General features: G+C 36.1%; 2 protein-coding genes across 3 annotated transcripts; both read left to right on the top strand.

Annotated features, from left to right (window-relative positions):
• The first annotated feature begins 15,084 nt into the window (after positions 1 to 15,084).
• gm2a (ganglioside GM2 activator) lies at positions 15,085 to 18,022 on the top strand. The gene is made up of 4 exons (XM_059515489.1): positions 15,085 to 15,414; positions 15,857 to 16,009; positions 17,164 to 17,346; positions 17,475 to 18,022. Exons 1-4 carry the CDS (start codon positions 15,310 to 15,312, stop codon positions 17,634 to 17,636), a joined length of 603 nt encoding a protein of 200 aa, XP_059371472.1. The 5' UTR covers positions 15,085 to 15,309; the 3' UTR covers positions 17,637 to 18,022.
• Positions 18,023 to 18,364: 342 nt separating this feature from the next.
• LOC132110068 (ganglioside GM2 activator) lies at positions 18,365 to 20,168 on the top strand. Of its 2 annotated transcripts, none has more exons than XM_059516655.1 (4): positions 18,365 to 19,061; positions 19,148 to 19,300; positions 19,553 to 19,726; positions 19,816 to 20,168. In XM_059516655.1, exons 1-4 carry the CDS (start codon positions 18,966 to 18,968, stop codon positions 19,987 to 19,989), a joined length of 597 nt encoding a protein of 198 aa, XP_059372638.1. In that variant the 5' UTR covers positions 18,365 to 18,965; the 3' UTR covers positions 19,990 to 20,168. The 2 variants fall into 2 exon arrangements, with proteins under 2 accessions (XP_059372638.1, XP_059372639.1); XM_059516656.1 differs by having other exon boundaries at positions 19,153 to 19,300.

The following is a 20,168-nucleotide window of genomic DNA, read 5'->3' on the forward strand; positions in this document are numbered from 1 at the left end:
AACTGAAAATGTACTCACCCTCAGGCCATTCAAGATGTAGATGAGTTTGTTTCTTATCAAAACAAATTTGTAGAAATGTATTATCAATTGCTCACCAATGGATCTTCTGGAGTGAATGGGTGCCGTCAGAATGAGAGTCCAAACAGCTGATAAAAACATCAATAATCCACAGCACTCCAGTCCATCAGATAACATCTTGTGAAGTTAAAAGCTGCGTGTTTGAAAAAAAAAAAAAATTAAACCATTGCTTCTGGCCAAAATATGAACCCGTAATCCCTAATAAAAAAAAAAAAAAAAGTCTATCCCCTGTTGTCCTCTTACATCAAGATTAAACAACATATTTTTTTAGAGCAGTTTTGGAATGCTTTCACGTGTAAACCTTGTTCACGCGACCTTTTCAATGGACAAATAAATATTATGGATAGATGACTAGTATTTTAGCCATGGAAGCAACTGAAGCAAGTTAAAAATATCTTAATGATGAATTTGTTTGTTACAAACACACAGCTTTTCACTTCACAAGATATGAATTAATGGACTAGAGTTGTTATGGATAATGGATAATTTGGGGGGGGGGGGGTTATCTGCTGTTTATCTGCTGACTCTTGTTCTGACGGCACCCATTCACCACAGAGGATATCTTAGTGAGCAAGTCGTGTAATGCTTAATTTCTTCAAATCTGTTCCAGTGAATAAACAATCTGAGGGTGAGCACATTTTTGGCAATTTTTCATTTTTGGGTGAACTATTCCTTGAAATGGATGGTTTACTCATACATTGTTTGATCACATTGCCACAATTTTGTTTTCTTACATAAACCACAAAATAAGATTTGAGAGGGTTTATGGCGGTTTTGACTATTTTACCTTGACAATCCCTGGTCATCATTAACTTATTGGTATGGAAACAAGGCTAGCGTGATTTCACCAAGTATAACATGTTCCTGGATCAACATCCTTTTGATCCCGGAACAATATTCCAAACAACCAATCAGAATAGAGATATAACCTTTCAGGAAATATTTGTTTTAGGCTTACTATCAGGGTTAGGTGCTTCTTCACCCTTGTTAATCAGCTATAATTTTCCCACTAATTTGAGGAAAAAATATGGGTAGGGTTAGGTGTAGGGATAAGGATGGGGATGTTGATGTTGATCCAGGATCATCAGAATATGTTGATCCAGGAACATGTCTTACCTGGCTATCATGGAAACAAGCAGCATGAACATTGTGCTAAACCTCTCCTTTTCCATTTCACTGAAAAAAGAAAACCTCCGGTGTGAAATGACATAACGATGAGTAAAGGATTTTGAACTGTGAATCATTGGCGCATGTCAATATTCCTCAAAGAATGCGATACACAGTTGGTTGCATTAACTCAGAATGCCAATCATCTAGCAATTAAATCATTGAGATTAGGCAACTCTTGATAATCTCTGATTGAAATTCTGAACAATGGACGGCTCAGTTGCTACTAATGTTTATAGCGCTTGGACCTGTCATGGACGCATTAACTGCATCATTAGAATGAAAACAGCTGCCCGTGGCCTGCATAACAATTCACAGCGAGATCACAGCAGCAGCAGGAGAGAGATCAGGACGGCTATGAGTTTGAGCTCACTCATATGTCAGTCTGACTCTGCAATGCTAATCAGATGATTCCCCGTACTGGTCCCATCAGAACAAATCACTGGGTTATTGTCTTCACATGACAGGGACAACTATGGTCCTCCTGTATTATTTAACAAACCAGGTATTTGAATAAAGAGATGTTAATCTGACTCGAGTCCTGATTGAATGGTTTTACATGTACGGCTTTAGATGGCATTGTCCAAGTGCACAAAGAATTCCTGTTGGTTCAGTTCTTCTTCAACTGACTACAAGGCATACTGTGCGTGATAAACTGCAACAACACATGCAATCGTAAACATCTGAAGAATATCTTTCGATGAAAGGTTTATGTTTCGATCGCACAGTTTTCTTCTAGTGTAAAGTAGTGTAGAGGTGTAGATTGGACAAGACAGGTAAATCACTTGTAGTACCTTCTATTCAAAAGAATGCTGCCATTTCATCTTCTTTCCTGAGATGAGAGCAATTTTCTTTCAACGGGCCTTTTTGCCAGATGGTGGAGGAAATCTCTTATTGTTAAATATATGTGTCTTTTGCTTGCATGCAGGTGTGAAAAAGTGGATTGAAGTCACCTTGAAGAATGAGGTCTGTTTTGGGCCAGTCTGTGTTGCTTTGATTGTAGCAGATCAAGCAGAGCTGGCAAATATTTCAGAGAAAGTTCACTGGGTCAGACTGGAGGATAAAACTTTACCCACCTGCTGCAACCAAAGATATTGCATTTAAAGGTTAAAGAGAATTGTGTCATCATCACCCTCTGGTTGATAAAAAGTAAGATTTTCATAAAGAAATGAATACTTTTATTCTGCATGGATGCACTAAGTTGATCAAAGGTTAATATGTTAGAAAATATATCTATTTCAAATAAATGATGTCCTCTTGAACTTTTTATTCATCCTAAAATCCTGAAAAAAGCAGCTGTTTACGATGGAAGCTTGTTTCACCAACAGAATAAATAAAAAATAAAAAAGCTCACAATTCTGACTTTTTTCCCCTGAAATTGTCAAACTGAATAGTGAAATATAAACTTATAACTGAAAAATTCTGAAAAGTCTGAAGTCCAAAAGTCTAAAAAGACAATTGTGAGTAAAAAAAAAGTTGTGTTCTGTTCCATGGTGTAAAAAATGTACTTGCAAACAATTAAATAAATAATTTAATCAGAATTGTGAGATATAAACGAACAGTTCTGAGAAAGAATCTCTAAACTGTGGGATATTAAAAAATGCACAACATTTTTTATTTTCTGTAGCAGAAACAAGCTTTCATGATTTTCTACATAATAAGAAATCATAATAATCAAATCAGTATATTAGAATGATTTCTGAAGGATAATGTGACATTGAAGACTGGAATAATGATGCTGAAAAGTCATCTTTACATCACAGAAATAAATTTTAACAACTGAAATTGAATATAGTTATTTTGGTAACACTATAGAATAGGGAACACTTGTTCACTATAAACTACAACCTTTCCTTCAATAAATTCCTAATTTGCTGCTTATTAATAGTTAGTAAGGTAGTTGTTAAGTTTAGGTATTGGGTAGGATTAGGGATGTATATTAAGGTAATGTAGGAGCTGGTTCGCAAATCATTTGAGTCAGTTTGGAAGTTAGGAGCAGGTTCGCGAATCATTTGAGTCAGTTTGGGGATCGCGAATCATTTGAATTTGTTCGAGAGTTCGGAGCGGGTTCGCGAATCATTTGAGTCAGTTCGGGAGTTCGGAGCGTTAATCATTTGAGTCAGTTCAGGAGTTCAGAGCGGGTTTGCAAATCATTTGAGTCAGTTTGGGAGTATGGAGCGTGAATCATTTGAGTCAGTTTGGCAGCTGGTTCGCAAATCATTTGAGTCAGTTTGGAAGTTTGGAGCAGGTTTGCGAATCATTTGAGTCAGTTTGGGGTTCGCAAATCATTTGAGTCAGCTATGGAGTTCGGAGCGTGAATCATTTTAAACAGTTCAGGAGTTCGGAGCGGGTTCGCGAATCATTTGAGTCAGTTCGGGAGTTCAAAGCGGGTTCGTGAATCATTTGAGTCAGTTTGGGAGTTCGGAGCGTGAATTATTTGAGTCAGTTCGGGAGTTTGGAGCTGGCTCGCGAATCATTTGAGTCAGTTTGGAAGTTTGGAGCAGGTTCACGAATCATTTGAGTCAGTTTGGGGTTCGCGAATGATTTGAGTCAGTTTGGGGATCGCGAATCATTTGAGTCAGTTTGGGAGTTCGGAGCGGCTCCGCAGATCATTTGAATCAGTTCGAGAGTTCGGAGCGGGATCGCGAATCATTTGAATCAGTTCAGGAGTTCTTAGCGGGTTCGCGAATCATTTGAGTCAGTTCGGGAGTTCAAAGCGGGTTAGCGAATCATTTGAGTCAGATTGGGAGTTCGGAGCGTGAATCATTTGAGTCAGTTCGGGAGTTCGGAGCTGGTTCGCGAATCATTTGTGTCAGTTTGGAAGTTTGGAGCAGGTTCACGAATCATAGCTTTATGGATAGGCATTTTTAACTAATTTAGTAGCTAGTTCTAATTACGTTTTCCACACGTGTTTAGGTGTGATATGTGAACTCGTATTTTTTGTTTTAATGACGTGCCTTTTAACAGTATCAATTATATTCAAAAACTAAACAAATCGTGCCTAAAAAGTGCACGCATCTAGGCTAATGTAAAGTTACATGATGAAGTCATACTAGTGCGCATGGCGCGTGTGCATTTTGAGTGCGTTTTTTCACTGCGTTATCCGGTGTATTCAAATGCATTTATGAATGCATGTGAATGATCACAGAATTCAAGATATGGGGGTTAGAAAATGTACATGTTCGGAGCTGGTTCGCGAATCATTTGAGTCAATTTGGAAGTTTGGAGCAGGTTCGCGAATCATTTGAGTCAGTTTGGGGTTCGCGAATCATTTGAATCAGTTTGGGAATCGCGAATCATTTGAGTCAGTTTGGGAGTTCGGAGTGCCTCTTCGGATCATTTGAATCAGTTCGAGAGTTCGGAGCGGGTTAGCGAATCGTTTGAGTCACTTCGGGAGTTCGGAGCGGCTTCGCGGATCATTTGAATCAGTTCGAGAGTACGGAGCGGGTTCGCAAATCATTTGAGTCACTTCGGGAGTTCGGAGCGTAATCGCGAATCATTTGAATCAGTTCGGGAGTTCGTAGCGGGTTCGCGAATCATTTGAGTCAGTTCGGGAGTTCAAAGCGGGTTCGCGAATCATTGGAGTCAGTTTGGGGATCGCGAATCATTTGTGTCAGTTTGGAAGTTCGGAGCGGGTTTGCGAATCATTTGAGTCAGTTTGGGGTTCGCGAATCATATCTATATGGATAGGCATTTTTAACTAATTTAGTAGCTAGTTCTAATTACGTTTTCCACGCGTGTTTAGGTGTGATATGTCAACTCATATTTTTTGTTTTAATGATGTGCCTTTTAACAGTATAAATTATATTCAAAAACTAAACAAATCGTGCCTAAAAAGTGCACGCATCTAGGCTAATGTAAAGTTACATGATGGAGTCATTCTAGTGCACGTAGCGCGTGTGCATTTTGAGTATGTTCTTTCACTGCATTATTCGGTGTATTCAAATGCGTTTATGAATGCATGTGAATGACCACAAAATTCAAGATATGGGGTTTAGAAAATGTATATATTTATATCGTTTTATGTAGTTAATCAATATCACACGAAGAGTGCCATTTCAGTTTTTCTCCAAAAATCAGCATGATTAAAATGTGATATTAAGTTACTACAAACAATAATTTAATTACAAATACAAAATGTTGCAGAATAATGAATGAATAATAGCCTAAAGAACCTTTGTGCCAAAAGGGTTCTTTCTTGTCATTATAGAACCTTTTTAGCATAAAAGGTTCTTTGGAGTTGAGTAAAGAACCCTATGGTTCTATATAGAACCCCAATGAACCCTTTTTTCTAAGAGTGTAGTAATATACTAATAAGAAACTAGCTAATAGACCCTAAAATAAAGTGTTACCGTCATTTTAAATTGTAATAATATTTGACAGTATTACTGTTTTTACTGTAGTTTTGATCTAATAAATGCAGTCTTGGTGAGCTGAAGAGACTGTCTTTTTAAAACTTAAAAAAAACACTTGGCCATACGTGCAAAAAACAAAGACACACATTGCAACAAATACTAATTCAATGGTGTAGAAAACTAAATGAGGCAGAAACAAAAGCCAACGCGTGTTCCCACTGTCTGCTGAGCGATGGACTGTAATTACTAGTTTTGAGAGTCAATTCCACCATGCAAATCTCCTATTATTGTAACACAGTGAGAAAATGTGCATCTAATCCTCTTTAATTTTATCAGTCATATATGTGAGCAGCTCAAACACTAAGATCTCAGCAGCAATGCATCACCTCACAAGCAATGTTTTCATAGTCTTGCAAAAACAAGTCTGGGTATTACCCAGTTCACCACACAAAGCCAGCAACTTTTCACACTCGAGGCATTATTGTGCGGCATGTTTTTATCCACCCTGTTCTGTCGTAAGAGCGTCACACGTCAACAGGGAACGAAGAGTGCTAGAGGGGAGAAAACCGCTCCTCGTGTCACACCATCACCGCCTGTCCCAGCTCTAAGCACGCCACGAGGGTGGGTTGAAATGCTGTTTGGATACTGGAGGAGAGAGAGAGGAGGATGAGGAGTGGGAGAGGCAGATGGCGCGTGGTTGGGGAGAGAGGGGACAGGACTAGGCACAGCGCAGCATGCTCAGGAAATACAATCAAACTCTCAGCAGACCCACTGAGTCTGACATACATCACATCTCTCTCTCTCTCTCTCAATCTCAGTCTCTCCTCAAACCTTACTTGCTATGGCCATTTGCAATAACTTAAACGTGTTTCCAAAAGGTCACTAATAATATGACCTTTTCCAGACATGTTTCTGGAGACAAAACTGCAGAGGCTGCAATAATACACATGCATGTGTTTGGATGCACAAGCTGCATGTGATGTCCTCCGAACCACAGAAAGTCAAATATTAAAACACACGGATTCGGTTCCATTGTAAATAAAAGCTGAATGAGGTCAATCTGAGGTTTACTTCCTGTGTTAACATGCAAATTATCTGGTTTCATTCAAGTGATATATTTCATATTCTCACTTTTAATAACTACAACTTTTGTCTCAAGAAAATGCTAATTTAATAGTTAGTAAGGTAGTTGTTAAGTTTAGGTATGTGGTAGTATATAAATAGATCTAAAATACAGTCATGCAGAATAATTAATTTGTGCTTTATTAATATGCTAAAGTTAAACACTAAAGTCTTACTGATAGTTTAAATTGATTACAGTAAATCTTAACAGGGAGATTAAAAAGCATATTAAAATGGTATAAATCCTAATGGTATAAATGGTATAAACTCATGTTGACTGAAACATAAAGTCTTATTATGAAAGTTTAAAAGTTGTACTTTATAGTTGTTAAAGCAAATCAAACTTTAATTGGCAATGACAGAATGTGGAAAGAATTTGAATTTGATGCAGGTACAATGCTGTGAAAATGTATTTGGCCCGTCCTGATTACTCCCTTTTTTGTGTGTATTCCATACTAAATAGTTTAAATATTCAAATAAATCACAGTTTCTCAGAAGTGGAAGTAGCCATAATTAGGTAAACTACTATAGCAGTGAACGGGAGATTAAATCAAATATATTTTTTGTGTTGCCATTTGCTCTAATGGGTAAAGTCTACAATAGTGTTTTAAAAATTTGCCAAAAGAGGAAAAAACATAGAGAGATTGATAACATCTGTTAGTAGACTGAACATGTCAAATGCACCGTCACTTACACAGCCACTGTATTACAGTAAAAACACCCTCACACAACATTCACTCTTTTTATAATTTGATGCAAACGTAATATAATACAAAGTATTGTGTTTCAAATGTAAAGTTTTAATTAAAGACAAGATTTACAATGCTCATGACATTTAAAATGTCTTCACAGTCTAAAAAAAGGGACCATTCAAGCTGTGAATATTTATTTGCCCCTGTAGTTCCTAATTCTATGGATCTGCATCCATAACAGGGCCTAAATACTGTTCAATTAATGCAAAACAGCTTTTCCATGATAGGGAAGAACATGATTGAAATACATCAGTCATTGCAGGGCTACAAATCTATTTCAGAGGCTTTCAGACTCCAAAGGAGCCACAGTGAGAGCCAATATCTCCAAATGAAAAGAAAAAAAAACTAAGCACTGTAGCAAAACCTTGCCAGAGGTGCCCAGCCTTGTGAAATTCCTGCAAGAGTACATCAACGTTTCATCCAGGAAGTCAAAAAAGACACAAGGACCAAACTAGATTACACTTTTCGGAGTGGCCTTGTCAAAGTCATGACTTGAACCCAATTGAGTTGCTGTGACAGGATCTTAAACAGGCAGTTTATGCTCAAACCCTTCAATGTTGCTGAACTATAGCAGTTCTGATCTAATGCCAAGAGGTGTGGAGGCACTGATCTCCAATTACAGGTAACGTTTGGTTGGAGTTATTGCTCATCAAGGTAGTTTTTTACATGGGTGATTGCTTCTAGATCTAGAACTGTTTAGCATGAAATGTACACAAAAACCGAAGAAATCAAATGGAAGCATATTTTCTTTTTCAAGCACATACATGAAATGTACATAAACCAGACAGGATGATCATGACATTTATCACCCTGAAATAATCTATTTAGAAAAAATTGGCTGTCTGAGTGTGCTTCATCATTCATATTGGATGGCTCTCCTACCCTAATAAATAAATGGATATCGAATTTTACTACAAGTTGAAATTATTTTAATAACTAAGAAGCGAGAGAGTACAGACAACTATAAGAAACACCATCATCATCATCACACATAAATGCAACACAAAATGTTGCAAACGACCAATCAGAATTAAGAATTTCAAAAACTGTCTATTGAATGATAGTAAAAAAGTAATATGTACAATATAAATATATACAGTTAAGCCTCAAAGTGCTTTTCCTGTTTTTGTCGACAAAGCTGAAAACTGGTTTAACCAGCACGGATTTGCTTGATTTCACAGATTTGCATTGTAAATCTATGATGACATCCTGTTGTGGAGGTTTATGTGTGTTTTATAGTTTATTAAGCCATTTATCTGCTCATAAGCCCCATCAGTATCGTACTGAATGACTGATGATCCCCAAATCTTCTTTTTAATTTTTATGACATTTAAATTCCATTGTCCTCTCAGCCATCTATAACACATAAAATATGGCAGCATTACATTTTCCTTTTAAGCCTGATGAAAGTGCCATATTTCTAAGTGCTCAGACAAAGGCTTTGTCAAGGATGTGAGCTCGGCTTGTTGTTACAACATGTAGTTCAGCTGCAGCAAGAAGTGTTCAGATAAGATTAAATGGTTGCATTATTCTCATTTGGAACAAAGACCTTTTTGATGAAGAAGTTGATGTTCGCACCAACAGAAGCAAAAAGAAAGATTATATTGTGTAACACGATTAGATAAGGATGCAGATGTCTTTGGAGGAAAGCCTTGGCTAGGATCTACACTCCCACTCACACACACACACACACACACACACAGGTCGGCAGGTAAATACTCAGCATTATCCACGAGGAGAAACCAGGAACCCAAGCAAGATGCTCATGAATGTTTGATGGAAATACATTGCTTTTATTCAAGTCCTGCAAGTCTGGAAATGATCTACGATACTGTATATTTCTATGTAGGATAAAGAAGAGCAAATGAAGGACGAGAAAACTAGGCTTTACCATCCCACTGGGATTCCTAAATGAATAACAGCTGCTATTGATATGCATTGTTAAGCAGCAGATGACAAAAGTGCATTATGAGAATTGAGGAATGGGCACCTGTTCCAATGATTATGTGCACTGTTAAAACAGACTACAGTGAAGATATCCTCTTTTGGGATAGATTGTATTCTGCGCAACCTTTCACCCAGTCTTTGTGATATCAGTTTCTCTCGCAGGCTTTGCCTCAGCAAGTCAAATGCATTCAGTGCAGTTGCTCAACAATGCTTCAGGCGCCAGTTAGAACTGGCAAAGTCTGAGCTTTTAACAGGGTTCGGTGTGGATCATGCCACCCTTGAAGCGTTTGAATTGAACCCAAAACATTAACAGAAATAACTGACTCAAATCAACTGCACAAAAGGGTTTGGTTCAGCTGGAAATACTAAGTTGGAATTTGGTGTAAAAAGAGCCCCCATAATAACTTTTAGCAACCTTGAGGCACTTGTTGTCTGCCTGTAAACACGTTTCTGCTTCTACTGATACTTAAAGACCAACTTTAGAGATGGAAAATGAATATTTATGCTTCGGCATTCTAGACAAACATTGTTCTTGACACAGTATAAAAACTATTAAATAAAGCATGAGACATTTTATTGAACTACAGAAATGTATGAAACGCACATTAAAAAGTTTGGTGTTTTTTTTAGTTAAATATTTTATTTATCATGGATACATTTAATTGATCAAATGTGTATATTATAGAGACTAATTCTCACTATTAACTGGTTGCTTATTAGCATGCATGTTATTAACATAATGGCTGCTTATCAGTACTTATAAAGCACATATTCTGCATGAACATATTGTATATCACTAATCCTGCTCAAAACCTAAACTTAACAACTGCCCTAATACCTATTAACAAGCAGCAAATTAGGAGTTCATTGAACAAAAGTTGTAGTCGTTGATGGTTTGTTAACAGTGAGAACTGGATCTTAAAATAAAGTGTGCACGGAATTTTGTCTTAGGAAAAATGTTTAAAGGTTTCTGGAAAAATATTATGCAGCATCTGTTTTCAACATTTTTACAATGCATTTTAAGCAGTCTTATTACATTATTACACCACAAAAATGTATTCTTTGTTCTTTTGACATTATGTGGTGCTTATTTTTGTACTAATCATTTCCATGTAGCATCAATTACATAAATATTTTGATAAATATTTAGGTATGGTAAATTTTTAGAGCTATTATTGTTAATTATGAAACATTGGTTTAGTACAGATACATTTTTATTTTAATTCTGCATGTTTTTTTAAGTTTTCATGAATACTGTTAATGACATTCAAAACATTCAAAATAAAACAAAACTTTCATCAAAAAAATGATATTTCTTGAGCAGCACATCAGCATATTAGAATGATTTCTGAAGCATCATGTAACACTGAAGATAATATGTACATTTCAGCTTGAAAAGTATTATAGGAATAAATAAAATATATATCCATATTTCACAATATAATAATATTTCACAATATAAATGTTGTACTGTATTTAATCAAATAAATGTTTCATTGGTGAGAAAAAGAAACTTCTTTCAAAAACATTAAAATTGACGACTCTAAACTTATGAACAATAGTATATTGTTCATTAATTATTTAATAATGCTATTAAATAACTGTTGGTTGACATAATGCTATTCAGAGGAAGTGTTGGTTATTTTTTTATTTTATTTTTTTATAAAGTTTTACATGTAGTGACTAAAGCAAATCTCCAGATAGTCAGAGTGATGTTTGTGTAGTCGACAGGTTTAGCTTTTTAGTTTGTGCTAGAAAATTGAGTTCAAAATTATCCAAGGCTAGACCAAGCAAACATTGAAGAAAATCCTACAAAATCTAGTGCAGAAATGTAAATCATGTGGCCTTTTTCTCACAAGTATGTTGTAGCCTATTTATGTATGATGATACTGACTATTGGCATTTAGAAATGTCAGCTATATTTCACAAGCTGCAGCTCAGGATTGTCAACACGGGTTTTACTTGCGCAAAGATTCTTGGATTTGATTTATTGTCATCTATCGAAATCCCTTCTCGACTGAAATGGAAAAAACCCTTGGTGTATTATTTAAGCAAGTGTCCTGAAGGCACCTGCACATTCATGCAGCTATGATATTTTAAAGAAACACTGCACATGAACTCGTCAGGGAACCTGGCAATATTAAGTATTGTCATGCACGAGTTCACTCGCAGAACGCAAGGCCCAATGAAACCCTCATTCATTCCTGTACCTACAAGGTGCATCTGTGCGAGGTAAGGGGTAACATTATCACCCTGGGAGACGTGTGAATTGCCTGACATAGAGAGAGAGAGATACTGGCTATTCATTTAACTCAGCTGCGTTTGAGTGTATCCTCTACTGATGAATGATGGTGCAAGAGACCACAGCATTAATGGAGAGTATATTGTGCTTTACTTGTTCTAAAACTAGTAAAATGTAGTTGTGCATACAATGTATAGGCTATAAAAATGTGTTATTTGAAAAAAAAAATTGCATGGTCATATTTAATAACACAGACATGATAGATAGATCAATCGTTTCTGTAGAAACTGTGATACATTTTTTTCAGGATTCTTCTAATAGTTATGTGAAAAGTATCTCCTTGTAAAACATTTATTTTGTAACAAAATAAATGTCTTTACTGTCACATTAGATCAATTCAATGCATTATTGCTAAATAAACATATTAATTAATAATTGTTTAATCATATTGCCCCCAAACTTCTGAACGGTAGTGTATCACAGTTTCCAAAAATATTAAGAAAACTGGTTTCAACATTGATTTCTGAATATCACGTGACACTGATGACTGGAGTAATGATGCTGAGAATGCAGTTTTGAAATCACAGCAATAAATTACAACTTAAATGTAATAATATTTCACAATAGCACTGTTTTTACTGTATTTTTTATCAAATATATGTAGCCTTGGTGAGCATAAGAGGCTTCTTTCAAAACATAAAAAAAATTTTTTTGCCTTTTGGCAGGCAGTGTATACATTTATACATCTGCAAATAAGAGAGTTGGGGACAAAAAAAAATATTTAGTCAAACTAAAAACTACAGATATTTTTTTGCCCCTAAAAAAGGGAAAAATCTCAATGCCTCTCGCTTTTCAGTGAGTATTTAAACAATTTATACAAATTATCCATAGAGGATATTCATTGGCAAACAATAGTGAACTGTGGAGAACCAGTGTAATGTTTTCCAAACTGATCCACATAATCATTTCAATATGAGATGAGAAAAATCAATAAATAAAGAATGCACACTTACACACAATGCACTTGTATGCAAGTCATTCAGCTTGTTTGGAAAAGACTTTCAAGTCGGTTTTACGACATACCATTCATCCTCATATTAAAATCACATGACGTAAAAAATTTAACTGTGTTTTTACTGTATTTCTGATCATATAAATGCAGCCTTGGTGAACATTCAAAAAAAAATTGTTTAAATCATTCTTCCAGAATTTTGGCTGCCAATCTATAATGATTTTGCTGCTAATCAAATTAAATGCTCCTCTAAGATTTAGGAGCGTGTTCAGAAGTAACGTGCTTCAACATGGGTTATGTGCATTTAAACTCTTTTTACACATCATGACATATTTTGCTATATAGTTCTAATGCATATAGCTTAAGTACAGTACATGACCTCTGAACACACTGACAAATCCCTGGGCAAGTATGTACAGTAATTTGATAAGCGGTGATTTTTTCCAGCACTGTTTAGGAGTTAAACTTTACGAACAATGCTGTGTTTGAATAGTACCCTTAGATCAAAACATTAGTTGATTATTTGGCACATGTGTTCTGGCAATTACCTGCAGGCACATGCAGAGAGATTAAAGGTGACTCATGCACACGTACAGTATCATCTTATGGCCTGTGAATACAAGCGCTGCATCAAATAAAACCTGAAACCCTGATTAATGCACTCTTTTGTGATTCATAACAGAAGAAAACACATGATGCAGACAGAAAATTACATAGCCTCGTATTTCTCATGAAATGATTGTAGGGTGCAAATCTGCACGGGAATTCCTCCCATAAAACTATTCAGATTTAAAATGTGTGTGCATTACTAGCTTTATTTCAGATTGAATGTATGTGTGCATTGAATTAATGTGCTTGTGGTTTAGAAAATTAACCAAGAGCAAATTTGCATAGGTAACAGCATGACTCTCTAAGCAGAAATACAAGATCTCCATCTTGTGGCCACAGGGATGACAACAACAAAAGAATACAACTGGTTTCAGCTGTTTCAATGGTTATTTAAATGGCAATCAACATAAGACAAAGGACAATGAGGTACTGTGTGGCCTGAGAGAGACCACACTTAAAATCTATCACTCCTTTCAAAATCAATCACCAAACCCTTTGAGCATGTGTATTAAATTAAATTAAATTAAATTAAATTAAATTAAATTAAATTAAATTAAATTAAATTAAATTAAATTAAATTAAATTAAATTAAATTAAATTAAATATTTTTTCACACAATAAGCAACATCAGACAAATAAATATAGAATTCTGAAAATATTATTTTAAAATAAATATTTCAACAGTAAAAAGGCTGTGAAAAGAAATCACAGGAAAAGTCTATAAAATAAAGCATACTGTATATGAAGGAATTTTAAATATAGATTTTTCCACAGGTGTTTTGTTTTCTAATATTTTTAATTATGCACTGTGTAAATTGTAGGTTGAATGTAAATCTCCATAAACTTAATGTCCCAGCAGAAATTTAGTAGTACAGTACTTTTTTTCTCTCTCTCTCTATGGATTCTAGATTTTTTACCGTTGTTGTTTTGTTTTTGCTTATTGTTATAATTCAGAGAGAACATATATTTCAGTAGCTAAAAGATGCATTCATAAAGTGAACATATAATTTTGTATGTTAAAAGGTTACCAGATGGGTAGAGACACTCATACAAGGAGTGAAGAGTGTGTGTGTGTATACCGTATTTAGAACAAGTCTTTCTAGAAGCTGACAGTAACTTTGACACTATAACCACAATCATATCACGTCATGGTATTTCTACTAACACTTCTGTGCAAAGGATCAGTGGAAAGTTTTCAGTACGTCTACAAAGATACATCTGTTCAAAGAACACCATTCCATGCCACCCATCCAATGCATGGATATTTTTTGTGTGATAAGTCGGTAGGGAAATATTCAACACTGCAGTTCAAGCATGCATGAGTTAATGCCATCAGATGCACACATATACAGAACATTTTGCTTTTCTAGTGCTGCTGTATATGCAACTAACAAGACCTGTAAAAAGTATGTTTTTAAAAATCAAAAACAGTTTCTCTGCAATTATTTTGATCGAGCTAACATATCATTGGTGTGACACAGAACATATAAAAACATGTGATGTGTTGGCTAAATAACACCAAATAAAACAATGATCAATTAAACTAATTCAGTTAGGAACTCACCAGAGCCAGTGAAGCATTGTTGAACTCACAGCAGGTGGCATGGAAAGCATGGAGATTTGCTTACCTAATTTAATAAATAATTTCACAGTAGTAATTTTTGTATACTTGTGTAAAAATGTCATTTTCTGTTTGTAACTGGTCTGCTGTTATATTCCTCCTGCCCCTAGAGAGCGCTGTAGCTCTGTGTATCGCAGTGTTGGCGAAAACAATGCGGAAAGAATTATGTCAAAGTATTTAAAGACAACACCAGCCTCACATGACGGTTCTGACAGTTCCTGATGGGAAGAGTCTTCCACGGTCTTCATCGTCCTGTTGTTGTGTCAGGTGCTGAATCACATCGTGTCGTGCACTGCTTGTGTTTTTGGGCATGCTCGCTTGCGCTTTTGTGAGGCTCTCCATTTATTAAGCAAAATCTCAAGATACACTTCGTGTTTTTTTTTTTTTTATATTAACCGTGCAAAATGAAAAGCTGCGTTTCCGTGTTCATTGCTCTCTTCGCTCTAAACTGTTTTTTGCTGGAAGCCTCGAGTCAGTCTCTCGGAAAGAGAATCTCCAAATTCACGACGGTAAGGGGGTGAAATAATGATTTTTTTTAAAATTATAAATATATATAGTTAATTTAAATTGTCATTTGTGACCCTGGAGCACAAAAGCAGTCTTAAGTCGCTGGGGTGTATTTGTAGCAATAGCCAAAAATACATTGTATGGGTCAACATGATCTGTTTTTCTTTAGTAAAGATCATTTTCCATGAATATATTGTGTACATTTCCTACCGTAAATATATCAAAAATTAATTTTTGATTCGTAATATTAATTGCTAAGAACTTCACTTGGATGGCATTTTAAAGGTGATTTTCGGACAAATATTGTCCTAACAAACCATACATCAATGGAAAGCTTATTTTTTTCAGCTTCCAGATGATGTATAAATGTCAGTTTTGAAGAATTGACTCTTGTGACTGGTTTTGTGGTCCAGGATCACATTGTTCATGATTCTCATTGAATAGGTGTGGGGCTTTTCTTGGCAAAACTGCGGTGCACAAGATGATCCTGCAAAGATGAAGAGTCTCAGTATTTCTCCAGATCCCATCTCAATCCCGGGACAGCTGACCGCAGCGGCGTCGGGCTCCACGTCTGTAGCGCTGACATCTCCTCTCTCTGTAAGAAACAGACATTTATCAGCTCTCTGGAAATCCAGAGACTGTTTTGATTTTTGTCTGAGACATAGCATTAAATTTTTTTTGTAGGGGGCATTTATTTATTTATATATATCTCTAAGGTAAAAATATCCAGGTAGATGTTAAGGGGAAGTCGTGGCCTAATGGTTAGAGAGTCGGACTCCCAATCGAAAAGTTGTGAGTTCGAGTCCCGGGCCGGCAGGAATTGTGGGTGGGGGGAGTGCATGTACAGTTCTCTCTCCACCCTCAATACCACGACTTAGGTGCCCTTGAGCAAGGCATCGAACCCCCTACTGCTCCCCGGGCGCCGCAGCATAAATGGCTGCCCACTGCTCCGGGTGTATGCTCACAGTGTGTGTGTGTTCACTGCTCTGTGTGTGTGCATTTCGGATGGGTTAAATGCAGAGCACAAATTCTGAGTATGGGTCACCATACTTGGCTGAATGTCACTTCACTTCACTTCACTTCACTTTTCACAGATGGCCGTGAGGACTTCCTCTTTTAGGTTTTTAGGAAGTCACAATTCTGCATTTTTGTATAGAAAGAGGAACTCTTTGGTACTGTACTACTCACTTATTTACTTATTTTATTTGACTTTGATTTCTACAGATAGGGCAATAAATCGGGAAGTAATTAAATATATTTAAAATATATATAATTTGTAATAATACTCCTAATATAGCCAAGAAAATGATACACTTGCCTATTTAAAGCAAGAATTTGTAATTCATCTGTGTGCTGGTATGCTTATGAAAAAGTTTATGTAAGTTTATAGAAGTGTGTATGTACAATATATTATTATATTTTAAGGAAAAAATAATTTATAGTTGCATCTTGGCTTCATTTTCACTATAATTTCCTAAAAATTGTTTCTGAAATTGCCAAAATGTAATGCTACTGTAATACAAATACTACAATGACATTAACAAAAAAACACAGACAGGCTTAGGAATAGAGTTCAGTGTTCTCGTGACCTAGTTTATGGTAGTGAAATAAATGCTTTTATGCCTGAATCTGAATCTGACTATCACAAGAGGCTGTAAACCTCCATGATTATCACTTCTTATAATTTGTGCATCCATAAGGCATTGTTTTAAAAACTCAATTCCATGTCCGTGCCATATTATTTGTTTCAGGTGAACGTGACGTTGGAAAGAGAAATCGCAGGTTTGTGGGTGAAAATACCGTGTCTGGATGAAATAGGAAGTTGTCATTATCCTAACGCCTGTGACCTGCTCGATCAACTCATCCCACCGGGACAGGACTGTCCCGAGCCCCTGCACACATACGGCCTGCCCTGCCACTGCCCCTTCAAAGCTGTGAGTCTACCCCACTTTAGGAGACTTTACCCAACATGCACGTGTTTATGGGTTAATCAAGACTTCTTTTTGTGACCGATAGGTCTTGTATTTTGAGAGGCATGACATTTATCATATCATTTTTCCAGGGTGATTATGCTTTGCCATCATCAGACATCGTCATCCCAGACGTTGAACTGCCTGGATGGCTGACCAATGGAAACTACAGAGTACAGGGCATTTTAGGAAGCTCTGGGAAAGAACTGGGATGCCTCAAACTCAGCTTCTCACTGCATTCCTCCAGGAAGTAAAAGAAAAGTAGCATTTGGTCATTCTATCAGACTTTTACTTCAGATTCTCTTTTAGCTTTTTAGAATGATGAATTTTCAGTCCTAATGAACGCATTTCTTTTTACTAATGATAAATCGCTTTGAATATTTTTTGTTTTTGGTGGAAGTAAATATTGTTTACGTTTACTTTATGAACCACTGGACTGCACATTTTGTTTTTTCTTCCTTTGTTTTTTTTTTTTTATTATTATTATTTTAATTAACATGTTAACAATGCTTTGTCTAGTTTTAACTGCTGCTTTTGTGATTTATTCTTGTTCTCTGGGGTTAACGGAGTGCAGTGTCAAGGTGGAACCAAGTTTCTCAGTTCTTTTTAAAGGGGATATTTCAGTGTTTTTTTTTTTTTTGTTTTTTTTTTTGTTCATAATAAATATTCAAAAATTCAAGTGTTTAGCAGTTATTTTAATGTAAAATGATAAAACGATGTGATAGATAGATATTAGAGCTGTTATGTAATTTATTGCACATCATATTTTGGCTAAGAAATCACCCCTAAAAATCATTATTGTGCCAAGTGAGAAAAATCATCCAAAAGACATTACAAATAACTTTAGAAGGAAAACTTGAGTCGACATGATTTGAATTTTGAGAAGATAATACAAGAAATGTGTCAGTAATGTGTCAGTATTTATTTTTGAATCATTGATGCACCAAGTAGTTCAGAACACAGATTCATTCAGAAATGAAACTCCGCTGAGTGTTGCTTGGAGATGCGTAACAGTTCTGCTGTAAAGAATTTAGTAAATCTTTCTTCGTCAAGATTCAAAAACAGACAATATTGATATACTTTTTATTGCTTCCAGTATTTTACATTAACCAACATTTTATTATAGCCTAGTAAAACTGATTCACATTATTTTTCTATAACGTTAATTAAATTATATATAAAATTCCATTTATTCAGATAGTATATGTCACTAAATAATCCTAACTTTTATAGTAATAATCTTGTGTCAATACTGTTATCCTCAAACATGTGACAGGGTACGGTAGTGTTTAAAGGAGCTAAAATTATAATTATATATTTTTTAAGCTGTCGTTACCTTCATCCATTATTTTAAACGGGTTCTTATGGGTCCGTGTGAATCAGCCTGTAGATGGCGCTGTAGAATGCTGTATAATTGTTTCCATAAATGACAGAATCACGTGGGAAAAACATATTTCATTACCATAAGGAAGTAAAACGACAAAGAGTTCCTTAAGTGTCTTTGATATGGCATAGATCGCACTGTTGTTTCAGAGCATTCATATCTTTAACTTTAAGTAAAAGAAACTTCTCAACCGTGCGAAATGAAAAGATGCACTTCCGTGTTTATTGCTTTAATATATATTTTAATGGATGTCTCGAGCAAATGTCATAGCAGGAGAAGCTTTGCATTTACAAAGGTGAGAACGTGAGATATATGGAAATGATATTGTTTTAATACTTTCTTTGCATCGCCACATGTTACAGTACGTTCTATCCTGATTAGTTCAGAGGCTTTTCCTGGGAAACCTGTGGAAAGCCAGACGACCCAACTTATGTGAAGGCTCTTCATGTGTATCCAAACCCAATTCCTTCACCGGGATATGTGATAGCATCTGCATCTGCCTCCACATCGGTGCACCTGCGCTCTCCCTTCAGTGTGAGCTCCCTGACCTTCTCATGTGATCTTCTACCTTCAGTCTTGTTGTTGTAGCCTTTTTTATTGAAACTCTAAACTGAGCTGTACCCATCCTATCACCTACAAACTCATGGTGACATGAATGTATTTATGCCTGAGACTTGCTGTGAGCGTTGTGCAGACGGTAAACTTGTCTGTCCACATTTCAACAGCTCAACACTGTGCCTTCATAAAATCATCTGGATTACAAAAAAATTATTTTATTTGTTTCAGGTTAACTTGACACTGGAAAGAGAAGTTGCTGGTGTATGGATAAAAGTGCCTTGTGTTGATGACTTGGGAAGTTGTTATTATCCTGATGCCTGTGTGCAGCTGGCCCAGCTCTTTATGTTCTGTCCTGAACCTAAACGTTCATCTAGCGTCCCCTGTGGATGTCCGTTCAGAGCTGTGAGTGTGTCCTCATTCACTGAACATCCACAGCAAACGTTTGTGTATTTTATTAAATCAGGTTAACATTTATTTGTTTTTTTCCCCAGGGGGACTACTATTGGCCATCATCTGGAATTTACATCCCAAATTTTTCACTGCCTAACAGGCTGAGCAATTTCAGATTACAGATCGTTTTAGGAAACTCTGGAAAAGAGCTGGGATGCATTAAAGTCAGCTTCTCAATAGCATCGGTACTGTACAACCGACACAATGAACTGTAGCAATCTTCTCTTTTCCTGGTTTTTGGCAAAGTGTCAAAAAAAAAGAGCCAAATGTCCAGGACTAACCTTGAGATGGTATGGGTTCAGGATTCAAACACTTGTAACCTCTACCGTTCCCATCATGATTAATGCACTAATGTGATTGCAGTGGCAAAAGAAGGCAATTCAGTTACTGATAA

This window comes from Carassius carassius, chromosome 29 (assembly GCF_963082965.1).
Source record: "Carassius carassius chromosome 29, fCarCar2.1, whole genome shotgun sequence".
NCBI classification, from domain to species: Eukaryota; Metazoa; Chordata; class Actinopteri; order Cypriniformes; family Cyprinidae; genus Carassius; species Carassius carassius.